Source organism: Drosophila grimshawi, unplaced genomic scaffold, assembly GCF_018153295.1.
Source record: "Drosophila grimshawi isolate 15287-2541.00 unplaced genomic scaffold, ASM1815329v1 contig_848, whole genome shotgun sequence".
NCBI classification, from domain to species: Eukaryota; Metazoa; Arthropoda; class Insecta; order Diptera; family Drosophilidae; genus Drosophila; species Drosophila grimshawi.
The window spans coordinates 1608340-1621908 of record NW_025063692.1 but is presented as its reverse complement, the minus strand read 5'-3'; the positions used below and the strand labels follow the sequence as shown (position 1 = coordinate 1621908).

At 42.5% G+C, this 13569-nt stretch overlaps 1 protein-coding gene across 1 annotated transcript in view; it reads right to left on the bottom strand.

Annotated features, from left to right (window-relative positions):
- LOC6569413 (pneumococcal serine-rich repeat protein) overlaps nucleotides 1-13569 on the bottom strand; it is a 93361-nt gene that overhangs the window by 55881 nt on the left and 23911 nt on the right. The window contains exon 4 of the mRNA XM_043215969.1: nucleotides 3934-4094. Coding sequence (XP_043071904.1) covers nucleotides 3934-4074 — 141 coding nt within the window. The 5' untranslated portion in view covers nucleotides 4075-4094. The remainder of the gene's footprint in view (nucleotides 1-3933; nucleotides 4095-13569) is intronic.

The window sequence follows — 13569 nt, the reverse complement described above, 5'->3', positions numbered from 1 at the left end:
TTTTGCTAGTTGCCCGAAAGTTGTCGAAAGTCATTTGCCGGCAACAACAATGAAGAGCAGTCAACACGGCTGGGTGCTAACTCCCTAGTTTTAGTGGTGTACCAGGGCTGAACCAGCGACGACACCACTGTATCTCGACCAAGGCATTTGTTACACTTTGTTAGCCTTTGGGCAACAGATCCGCATCGACAACAACAAGTGACCGACCATAAAGGTGGGTGCAGCTGTGGGTGGGCGGCTCTCAAATCGCATCAAATATCAACCAGGCATACGTTAAATGCCTCAAATTGAGTTAAAGTGCCGCTGCCGTTTGGAGCATTGATACCAAATGGCCACGGCAACCAGCCAACCAGCCAACCAACCAACCAACCAACCAAAAAAAAGTAGTAGTTGAAACATACGTATAAAAACGAGTGGATTACAAAAGCCAGAGGCAGCAGCAAAAACTATCTAACACACACACACACACACACACACACACACACACACACACACACACACACACACACACGCACACACACACGTGCATAGAACTATGAGACGCAATAGATAAAAAAGCGGGCAGCTTAACAAGTTTGCAGCAGGGTGTCAAACCGGAAACGGAACTAAGATTCAACACTTTTTTTTTTGCTAGCCTTGTTGAGGGCATTTGAATTCTGTTTTCAAGTTAATAACTTCGAATCCATATAGCATCTATACAGTCTTGATCAGCTTCAGCAGACGAACAATATCAATAAATAAATGTGGCATAATCTGGAACTATTCAACTAAAAACATTTCTCACAAATATTTATTTAGAACGAGAATTTCTTAGCTAAAACTAAAAACAGGAAAAGCTATTGGCAAACTGAAATTGATATGTCCACAGATGAATTATAATAAATAATCTATATAATTATAATAAATAATAATCTAAGCTAACTGTTCCTTCTTGTTTTAATAGTAAAAGCAACCGATATTATTGAAAATTGCAACCAATTCATAACATTTACCGGAAACCTTAATATTTAACCGTACCGGAAGCGGAAACGAAATAATATTGGGCTTGCAGTACTCTTGTCTTTCACTGTACGGCTTGTGGCTATGGCTATTAAATGTGGCATTTCATTGAATAATTCGAATCTCAAAACTGCTTTCAAAACTATTATATAATATATATATAGTTCGAGTATAGGAATTAACGGGATAAATACAGCGTGACTCTCAATTGAGTCAGACAGAAATGTCAAATGCTGCTCAGATTTGATGATGATTTGAGCAAACACCAAGTCCGACTTTAAAGTCAACCCACGCACTCATTTAGTTTTGCAGTTGGCCTGCAGGACGCGGAGGGTGAGCGAGGGGTGGGAGGATTGGCGAGGACATGCGGCGCACGCTGACGTCAGCAGACCAGCCAGTCAACTCTGGCTGATGTTATCCACTTCGCTCACGTGCAGTGTTTTTTTCTCGTCTCGCAGTTTGTTTTTTTCTTCTTTTTTCTATTTTTTTTTTGTTTGTTGCACATTGACTTTGGCATGTCCTGGCTGCCTGCTGGCTAAATGTCCTGACTGGCCGGGGCTGCTGGCTGCTGGTTGCTGTCATCATTGGCTCGTTCATCGACACTTTGCTTTTTAATCAATTTAACAATTTTTTGTCGCTCTTTGGCCGGTTGTGAAGGCGCCTGCAGCGTCAAAACTGAACTCGTTATCAACAAAAACAACAAGAACAACAAGAACAACAAAAACAACAAAAACAATAAAGGCAATAACCAAACCAGCATCGTTGGCAAGGATATGCAAAAGTAATTGACAGCTGGCTTTGGGTTTGGCTTTGGCTTTGGCTTTGGATTCGACTGCCTCAGCCACTTCATCTTCGAGTTGCTTCAACATTTCAATTCTTTGCTTTATTAACTTTTATAAACGTTGACATGCCGGCAAATGCATGTGTGTGTGTGTGTGTATGTGTGTGTGTGTGTGTACATTTGCTAATTAGTTTGGCAAAGCGACAACAGCAGGAGCAACACATGTATGCGAAGGAGTCGTCTCCGGATTTGAATCGTAATCAGAGTCCATCGTCTCCCAGTTTCTGTTTCAAATATTTGTTTGTTTTATCTTTATCTTTTTCATTTTCTTTTTCTTTTGCTGATTTTGATTCTTCATTTGCTAAGCTTTGTTTTTCTTGCTCTTTTTTGGGTTTTTTTTTTGTGTGTGTAATTTTTTGTCTGCCTTCGGCAATATTTGTTGCCTAAAAGTCTGTCTAAAAAGGAAATGAATTCATCAGTTTGTTCTCAACCCTCTCCTGCCACATTTGTTGCTCCTGTTTGCTGTTGTTGTCTGCGCGGCTAATGAAGTTGATTCCGCAAAAAAAGAAAAAGGACAGCAAAATATTGAAAAGGAGCTGACATCATGATATGACCAACTTGGGATTGTGAGAGGAGAGGCAGGGTAAATCAATTATGCACCTAGCTGGTGCAGACTATTTGATTAGGCAGTTTGAATACAGTTCGAAGAACATTCAAAATGTCTTTAATTTGTAATGAGTTTATGCGGCAGTTGCCGCTGCCAACTTGCAGCAAATTGTGGTTGTCTAGTTCATGGAAATTCGCGAAAGGCGAAGGCGGCATTCAAAGTTCGACTCGAAAGTGTTGAGAAAATGCATAAAATGCGTTTTGTGTCCGGCCTAAATGCTCCTAAACGTAATGAGCAACTTTGCAACTTTGCAACTTTGCAACGCTGACGCTGAGCCACTTCAACTGGCAATCACTGGCCATATCAGTGTCATTTATTGTTGTTGTTGTTGCTGTTGCTGTTGCTAGTTGCTAGTTGTTGTTGTTGCAAGCAAGCGCATAGTAAACGCATTATAATTGAACAATTTACCAGTTTTGCTATGCGGCGGCAAGAAATTACATTCAAAATAACTTTATCAGCAGAAACATCAAAAGGTAGCAGCAACAACTTGGCTACAGGTTGTTGTCTTGTTGCTGTTGCTGTTGGTGTTGGTGTTGCTTGCTGCAGTTAAATATTTTCCGCTTAATTTAACAGGAATTTCAATTGACAGACGTGCGCAAAACGTTGCTGCTGCTGCTGCTGTTGTTGTTGTTGTTCCTGCTGCTGTTGCTGTTGCTGCCTGGCAACGCATGATTTATGTACTCACACACACACACACACACACAGCACACAGCACAGCACACATGGGCAGCAGCCACGTGGCGGGGCGCAGTCAATTTCTATTAGACGCTGACCTTGTCAACAATGTTGCCAGCAACAAACAAGCGACGCCAGCAACATGCAGCGACGCCAACAGCGCTGTTGCCGTCGTTGCCCCTTGCTCCCCTCACCAGTCTTCTGCTCTGTTTGCCGCGCTAAGTTGACAATTTACTGACAAATGTGTAAATTGCATTTGATCGTGTTGTGGTTTGCCGTTTGTTGTTGCTATTGTTGCTGTTGCTGTTTGTTTGTTGTTGCTTCGTTAATTTATGCGGCTGGCATTTTGAGAGGCCTACAACGCCAACAGCAACAGCAACTTCAACAACAACAACAACAGCAACAGCGACGCCAACGGCAACAGCAACGGCGACCTTGATCGCAACACTGGCGACAGCTTCCGCATTTTACAGTTGCAGTTGCAGTTGCTCGTTAACAGCGCTGCCAACCAGCTGCGATTTAAATGCAATTCATATAAAATAAGCAAATTGCATAAGTTAATAATTTATAAGGCAACTAATCTATCAACATTATCAGAATATGAATAAACAACTAGTCTCATCTTGAACAATATATTCATTAAACAAAATATAAATAAATAAATAAAATCAGAAAGCAGATTTAGTTGAGCTGATATCAACTAGAATGTCAAGTTGCAGTTGTTAAAAATATAGTTGTTGTAGGCATAGGCAACATATCTAAACATATTTGTATAGATTTGTATTTCTTTGTGTGCTTTTTGGGAACTCACCTTATGGGCTCTGATGGATGGGCCCCCTGAACAAGCTAATGTAACGTCCACCAGGCTCTCGTCCTGTAATAATTGACTAAACACCCCTAACAGGTTGGATTGATGATTGTTCCACCTCAAGCAGTATTGCTCACTGCCCATGTCGGTGACAGCTTACGCTGCTGCAAATAGATCAAAGATACAAAATAATTATTTAAAAAAAATCGAAGCAATTATTAATATTAATTTAAAACAATTATTAATATTAATTTAAGCATAAGTAATCACTTGAGAGATATTATATTTAATTCTATTTAAAAGTATTACATTTCACATTGGATACAGTTCGACTACGAGTTGAGCCCAACAAATTGAAGATTTGCTTTCATTGATATTGTATCTGGATTTAAGTTTTTCTTTGCTTAAAATTGCCGTTGTACACTGTAACAATGTGTTGCAACGTTCAATTAATCGTTATCTAAATAACTATCGTTCTTAGCATGAATTAGGCGAGGCATGTGAATCATTTCTCAATTTAGCGTCCCAAGTTTGTTAATTGAAGGCATTGCGTAATATTCGCACACACACCTACTATATATATATATATATATATAAATATATTATTTCTATCTTATAGCTGCATTTTGTATCTCGTATCACTAATTAATGGCAAAGCGTGCGGTTGCATTTGCCACAGCGTGTTGCCTCAGCCTGTAAATTAAAAAACGGTCAGGGTTCAAAAATGTCACCGTAAACCTCATGACAGACAGACAGACAGACAGACGGACAGAGAGACAGACAGACAGACGGACAGAGAGACATACAGACAGACAGACAGTCCGGCAGGTGGACGGACTGCCAGTTGGTTGGTTTGGCTGTTTGGTGTGCTCGGGGGGCGTGGTATTGCCGCAGACCAACTTGACTTGCGATTTTCGACAAGCTGTGCGAAATATTTCTATATTTTGGGCTAAGAAATTTTGAGTTATTATTTAATTGGCATGCTCATTAAGTGCATGCGCAATAATATTTAAGCAAATGGAATTAGCCTTAATGAAAATTCACTTAAAGCCACTTTTAGGTTTCAGTAGTTTCGAGGACAATAAAGTTTTAGATTGAACAAATTCTTGAAGAATAGTTATTTAGATGTGGAGCAGTGAATATTGCTGCTTATGAATATGAATCGGTATTCTTGGGCTCATTTAGCAAGTGCCATAAAATATTGCAATGTAATTGGAAACTGAGCATAAGGCTTAAAGCTCTGGCTGATAGCTGGCTAAAGTACTTCCTTATGGACGTAATCTGAGACTTGTAACTGCTTGTGGATTATTTTGAAGGCGTTTCACAATCCATGAGGCAATAAATGACGTTATAAATTCGATTTTAATTAATTTGATGACCGTAAGCGAAACGCATGATATTCAGGCAATGGCAATCAACGTGGCACGGCAAAGCAAAAACAAAAATTGGAAGGAGATCAGCAACAACAAACAACAGCCACAACAAACAACAGCAACAACAAAACAGTAATAGCAACAAGAACAATAAACATTTCCGGCATGCGTTGTTTGTTGCGAGTGTTTGATGGCTGTCTGTCGCAGTTGTGTTTGTTGCTGTTGTACTCACAGCAACAGCAACGGCAACAGCAACAACAACAACAGCAGCAACACTCACAGCAGCAACAGCAGCAGCAGCAGCAGCAGTCGCGCAAATAATAACGAAGCAATAAACTGTGAATTTATTTCAACAAATAAAACTTTGATTTATTGCACTACGCACACAGCATGCAACGCGTCGTCTTAATGTGTGTGTGTATATATATGTGTGTGTGTGTGTGTGTGTGTGTGTGGATAAGTAAAAACATTAACGGCGCACACACGATAGATAGAAATGGCAGCAGGCAACATAAGTGAATTGGCCCCAGATAGAGATATTGCCACAGATAACGACAACAACGAGCAACGATCGAGAATATCGAGGAGATTGCATTGTAGATCGGATAGGGCAAGCGAGAAGAGATCGGAAGAGAGAAGAGAGAAGATCGAACGGATTGTAAATGTTAAATACGCGTGCATTTGGCTGCGAAAAGTCGTGCGAACTTTTACCAGGTTGGCTAGCAACCAGTTAAATATCAATTTGTGGCCGAACAACAATGCTATATGTTGCTGCCGAGAAGTTATGGCCCCGTCTCGAACAACAGCAGCATCAACAGCAGCAACACGCAATGGCCAAAGGTCGCGGCAAGTCGCAAATTAAATTTGCATGCTGCAACAGCTGAGCAGCAGCAGCAGCAGCGGCGGCAGCAACAACAGGTCGTCACTTAATTAAGAAAAGTTGCTAGAGTCTATGTTGCTGCTGGCACAGAGGGCAATGTTGCTGGCGTGCCTGGTTGCTGTCGGCTGCCCACGCATGATTTTTGAATTAGCGCGCTGTGTAACAGCAACTAATATAATTGACAGTCACTGTTGTTGCTGTTGCCTACGTGTTCTGTTGCAGACATCAAACGCTGTACTGCATGCTAAGTAGCAACAACATCAAAAGCAGCAACAGCAGCAACAGCAGTGAACTGTGTGATAGACAGAGAAAGCGGCAGTTTACATTTGTGCCTCTTGTGTCTGTGTGTGTGTGTGTGTGTGTTGCATGCAATTTGGGTCTGTTAATTGTTGTTGCTGCCACTGCAGCTGTTGCTGCTGCGATTTATGCCGTTTGCATGCTAATTATGAATGCCAGCAACATGTTGCTGCCGCTCAGCTGACAACTAAATCAGTCAAAGACGGCAACCGTTAATTGCGCAAAAGAACAGCAAAAAAATGAAGCAATAGCAACAAGAACAGCAGCCTATTGAGTTTTCATGCAACTTAATGAGCAGCAGGAGCAACAGGCTGCCAGCGTAAGACAGGCAGCAGCAACAATTGCCGCTGTGCCTCCCATTGCGCACAGTTTGGGCCAGGGCTGCTGCTGCTGTTGCTGCTGCTGTTGCTGCTGCTGTTGCTGCTGCTGCGGCTGCCGCTGCTGTTGCTTCCCCTTCATTTGACGGCACGATTCAAAAAGTTTTCAATTAAGTCGACGTTGTTGCCGCTGCCGTTGCAGTTGCCGCAGTGCCAAAGTTGCTGCTGCTGCTGCTGTTGTTGTTGTTGTTGTTGTTGTTGCTGGTTTGTGGTTGCTGCCTTAAAACCTCATTAATATTGAAATTTGTTCGTGTGCATGAGTTATTAGCAATTTTCTAATTAAGCACCGCTGACGAGCAGCGCAGCTTAGAAGCTTCTCAACTTGCTTCTCTCCTCTCTGCTCTTCTCTTCTCTTCTCGCTTTTGCGCTTCTCCCGGCAGAGTTGTGCAATCCACAGGCCACCTCCGTGCAGAGTAGCTGACTCATGCTTGGGCGATCACATGTGAATTTGAATTTGAATGGCGCCGCTGGACCGCTGCACCACAGCACCACTCGCTGTTGCTGCTGCTGTTGCTGCTGCTGTTGCTGCTGCTGCTGCTGCTGCACTTGTCACACCCACAGCACGCGGCACCCAGCGGCTCTCCTTAAAGTGGCTTCTACAAAGGCGCCGCCGCCATCGAAGTTAGCGGCGCTGATTTATTTATTTAGAAGCGTAATTGCCAGCAAACTTGCTTATTAGTGGGCCACATAAATTTGCCCATGTCATGGGCGTGGCATGGTGTCAAAAACGCACATATCTGACTCGGGTTGAGTTCAGTTTTGAATGCTGCTTTTCATTTTCCTTATTGTTTATTGTGGATACATTTTGCAAAATGAAACTGATGACAAAGTGAAGCCACTTAGCCGAGCTCAAAGCTTTAATTTATCACATTCAACATTCAACATTTAACATTCAACATTCTACATTCTACATTCCACATTCTACAGACATATTATCATAGCCATTAAGTTGAAAACTGAACTTTAAGTTATGCAATCCTGGCAGACATGCAACTTTCATATGCTTTTTTGAGCCAAACTGCTAAAATCTTATACCACGATTAACTTGCGATTACGATAAGAACTTAATTTAAGTTAAGTTGCTAGTTGCTTGGTTTAACGCTGCCGTGACTAAGTTTGATTTACTGCCTAATTATTATTAGTTTATCAAATTAATAACAACTATTAAATAGAATTCTTATTGCATTCCCTTTTTTTGCACATTATTAATCCCATTAGCGAGTTCTTTTATCTCATAACTATTCATTTCGATCTGTATTTTTATTAATCAGCATAATAAATTTGAAAATTTATAAAAATATAAATAACTCTGGCCTAGTTGATTATCAGCAACAGGAAGAACAGCAGCAACAATTGGTGTCCAGTGATGGCAGCTGATGGCAATCTGCCGACCCACACAAAAGTGCACAAGGCTAATGCCAAAACAACCACGGCAACCACAGCGACAGTGACATTGCACCACCAAACTCACTTGACTGATGATGCCAAGTGGTTGCAGCAACCGCAGCAGCAACAGCAACAGCAACAATAACACTTGTTACCTTGTGGCAAGTCTAGCGCCCAAAGGGCGACCTGTTGACGCAGCTGGATGGTATACACTATACTATATATAGAATATGTGGTATACATTATATATATATATATATATATATGTATATATATATATGTGTGCTGCGTGTGAGTACGCCTACGTGCGGGCCAAAACGGTGGCGGCACATTTTAAATCAAAAAGAAGGGCGCACGACGCAGTTGTTGTTGTTGCTGTTGCTGCTGCGGTTGCTGATGCTGCTGCTGCTGCTGCTGATGATGTTGTTGTTGTTGTTGTCGCCGCGCCTTGCGAGTTGCTTAGCCACGTCGATTATTAATTGCAACATGCAGCAGTTGCATTTTGCCGCGAGAAGGGGCAATGGGGGTGGCGTTGGCCGGCAACACTATGCTGCATAAGAAACAGTTGCAATTTTTTGTTGCTGTTTGTTTCAACATTGCCGCCGCATTGCGATTATCATAATGCTGCCTGCGTTGCTATTGCTGCTGCTGCTGTTGTTGTTGTGGTTGTGCCGTTGTCGATGTGAATGATGATTATTTTGATAAGTTGCGCAACATGTTGCTGGCGCGCTGCATATTATTGTGATCAAGACTCTCTCGTGGCATGTTAATTGCTGTCGGTCACCCCAGCAACATTGTTGCAAAGGTGTTGCCGCTGTCGCTGCCTGTCGCTCCAAATAGCCGCCTGTCACTGCTGCCTGCCGCGCACGGAAGTTGCTGCTGACCGACCAGCAAACGGCAACAGCAACAGCAACGACTATGATTATAAACGCGTTATTGATTTATTAATGCGTTGTCTAAGCTGGTGAAAGGATTTCGCTCTGGGTGCTGCTCATAAATTTCAAATCATTTAAACTGCTGCTTCCTGCGTGGCTTTCTATTGTTGCGAAGCGCAATTGCAATTGCAACGGTTGCTGTTGTTACTTGCTGTTGCTCTTGCTGTTGCTGCGTGGCGGGTTCAAAGTGGCAAACGTTGCCGCTTTTCTTTGTGCGACTGGGCAGCTGCACACGCCCACACGCTGGACAGTTATATACGACCCAAAAAAAAAAACAGCAACAACAAAAAATCTAACAAAAAAAAGGGCGCGCGCTTGCAACATGTTGCACACAAAAAATGCAAAATTATTACCCAAAATGATTAGCTAGGGTGTGTGTGTTGCTGCTTAGCTGTTTTAAGCTACAATTGCCACATTTAGCTGCAACTGCAGCTCAGTGTTGTTGTTGCTGCTGCCACCTACAATATGTATGGCTTTGGTGTCGCCTTTGTGGCACGAACATGACTTTTGGTGGCGCATGCGTGTTGCCTGGCAGTTTGTTGCCATTGCCATTGCTGCTGCTGTTGCTGCTGTTGCTGTTGCTGTTGCTGCGCCTGTTACGCTGATTTACTGGCCAGTTGCTGCAGATAAGCCAGAGACAAACAATGCAGTTTGCATTTTTATACACACAATTTGCAGTTATTTGTGGTCGGACGATAAGCAACAGCAATAGCAACAGCAACAGCAGCAATAGCAACAGCAACAGCAGCAGCAGCAAGTGCATTTTGTTGGAGAGCAGAAGCAATTTTATTGACATATAGCTGCCATGACGGGGTCAGCTATCGAAATGCAATTAAATTATACGTACTATAATAATGCAAAACTGGATCAACAACAGCAGCAACAACAACAACAGCAATAACAATGACACACAACGATCAGCCTTGGGCCAAAGACGATTGCTGCTGCTACGGCTACTGCTGCTGCTGTTGCTGTTGCTGCTGCTGTTGTCTTGTTTTTCGGGCACCAAATTTATATTATTAGCCAATTGTTGTTGCGCCATGATGAAACGGCATAAAGTTGCTGTTGTTGTTGTTGTTTTTTGCGTGCCGAATGCAAAGCATCAAAAGAAAACGTTGACTATTTGTTGTCTGTTGTTGTTGGTAGTATTGCTGCTGCTGTTGCTGTTGCTGTTGTTGTCGCCGAGCGCGCATTGCGCAATGATCATTTTCAATTTTCATATAAACATTTTGTTGCTGTTGTTGTTGCCTTCACCTCGTTGCCGCCGCAAATCGTTGCACGTTGCCGTTGCAATTATTTGCTGCCATTGCGCGCATTGCGCAAATCGTCAGCGACAGCAACAACTACAGTAACAACAGCAGCAGCAGCAACAGCAACAACAACAGCAATAGCAACAACAACAGCAACAGTGACAGCTACGTGCCAAGACCACCCCAATAGTCATTAAACTTTAATAAGCTAGGGATCGTTGCGGTTCTTGTTGTCATTCACTGGTGTTGGTGTTGTTGCTGTTTTTGTTGTTGTTGGAAACGATTTTAACACCGCAGCAACACGCAGCTGCAATCTGTAAGTGCTGCCGCTAAACAACGTTGTTGGTTGTTGTTGGTTGGTTTGTCAACTGAGCAACTGTCGTTGTTAGCGTATTAAACTTGACTTGGCCAATGCACAGGATTAACACAAATTTGTCTTCAGATCTAGGCTGGTATGCAGCGAAATAATTAATCGGAGCCAAATTAGTGGCTTTTGTGTAAATAATAAATAAAGTACAATTATTGATATATATATTTATAATATATATACAAATGAAAATGTGGTAGACTTGTTATTTTTAATCATTGCTATTTTTAGTGATTATTTCTTGTGGAATCTAAAGTTTGAATGCTGATTTCAAAGAATTTTAATTTGAGTTTTATTTATATGAACGAGGAAAATATTTTGTACTACTTGCAACTTACAACTTGCTTGAGCTGCAACCAAAAGATCCATCAAAATTAGACAGCAGCAGCAGCAGCAGCAGCAGCTGGCTGTTCCACTTGGACAACTGGACAAGCGTTCGTCTAGATCAGAGCATCAACCGCCAGGAAGCTGTTTAAATGCTGGCAGCAGACGCTTGCTGCGAGGTGCATAACTGCAGTTCGTGGCACAAACAATTTCCGGGGGCCGCATCTCGCATCTTTAGTGCAGATTCAAGTATTCAAGTGAGTGACTAGCATTTAATCAAGAGCAATCAGTTGAGGCAGGCAGTCGCAGCAGCAGCAGCAGCGGGGCATCAACAATAATTGCTGACTTGCTTGTTGCTGTTGTTGGTGTTAGTGTTGTTGTTGTTGCTATGTTGGCCACGTGCTCCATTTGCAATTGTTGCTGGCAGCCAAGTTATCAACATTTGAGCGACGATGACAACAGGAACAGCGACAGCGACAGCAACAACAACAATAACAGCAGCAGCAGCAGCGAAATTGCGTTGATATGGCACACGCAATGCCCATTTGTCTGGCAACTGCCACACACACGCACACGCACACACACACACATTAATAATTTGATAAATGGCAGTAACATGTTGCTATTGCTGTTGCTGTTGCAGCGCTGCTGAGCCGCAAAAAAGATTTATGATTATTGCTTTGTAATTTGTGCTTAAAATATGTGCCGCCTATGCGGCATTCAATGTAGTTTTCGTTCTTGTTGTTGATGTTGATGATGTTGTTGTTGTTGTTGTGGCCATGGCTGCGCATATAAAATCAATTAGTTGTCCCCCAACCACTAACAAAACATACAAGCAAAAAAAACTGTTGAAATTGTGCCTTCACATATGCATAAACAATAAATGTTGCTGCCCGTTGCCGATGATGGCATGCAACAGCGCCACCTATCGGCAGTTAAATTGATACGAACCACCACCACAACAACAACAGCAACAACAACAGCAACAGTAGCGGGGAACAAGAGTCGCTGCCTTGTCAGCTGTAAGCAGCCAATTAATGTTGCTGCCGTTTTGCAGCATTAGACGCAACAGCAACAGCAACATGTTGCCTGCGTTGCATGCAGCGCAATTTATTAATGAGATTGCCCAGTTGATTGCAAAAAAAAAAAAAAGGAAGAAAAATCCAGAAACATTGTGTGCCACATGCATTGTTGTTGTCGCACGCACAGCAACAGGCAGCGGTGGCGGCGACAGCAGCAAAGCAACTTGGCACGGCAGCAACATGTTGCTGTTGCCAGCGGGTGTTGCACATTTATTGAGCGCTTATTAGCTGAGCGTGCCCGCCACAGCCCCCAAATGAGGTGTCAAATGACAATGCTAGTCTTCGAAACAGGCAGTCAGGCAAGGCAATGTGGACGGGGACGGGGACGGAGACGGGGCAGAAGGGAGTGGGGAGTGGCATGCAATGTGGAAGACATGTTGCCCCCGGGCGCTGACGTTGACGCAGCTGGCGCGTATTAAGGTCAAAGAGCGATCGAAATCGCAATCGGATCGTGTCGCCCCAGCTGTCAAACTCAATTCGCCTCCACAGAGCAACAGCAACAGCAACAGTACACAACAGCAACAACAGCAACAAGAGCAGCAGCAGCAACAACGGCACAACAACAACACACGCAAAGGTCACCCAGCTGCCTGCTTGGGGCCTGTCTTGGCTCCCCCGAAAAGATTGTTCCAGTATTAAGCCAGACAGAACGTGTTGTTGTTGCTGCTGCTGCTGCTGCTGCTGCTGTTGTTGCTGTTCCCCCGCTTAGCATCATAAAAATGTCAAAGCTTTATTTGCAAGCCTTTTTTTGTTGTTGTTATTGCTGGGCGGCTAATTGGCGTGTCATTGCCTGCAACGTAGGCATAAATCTGTTATTTTATACCCGCATGTGCAACACGGCGCATGAGTAATGTGGCCGCAGCTCCGTAACACTACAAAATAAAAATAAATAAACAAAACAAAAAAAGGCTTCGAAAAAAACTTCTTACAATTCCCTTTTTGTGCGAAGAAAATCATAAAACAATGGTCAAAACTGTCAGGCAATAACTAAAATTGCTGGGCAGCAGTAAAATATGAATTTCAGCTCGAAAATAAAGATTTCAATTGAATGAAATTTATAGAACAGTATTAAATTGTGTGTGACTGATAACATTTGCAATAAGTGATTAATTGGTCAGTCGTATTGATCACATACACTTTCAATATATTCAAACATTGTCTTCGGCTTAATATTTGCATATTTGCTTCCTTAAGCATCAGCATGCTCAGTGGGCAATAGTCAGTCTATAATGGATTGTAAATAAACCTGCTTTCCAAATGCGTTTACCATATTTGTGTTACGTATTTGTGGCATTTTGAAATCAAGGAAAAAATATTGCAAAATCAAAGCTAATCCATTTATGGCTAATAAAACAGTTATTAAAACTG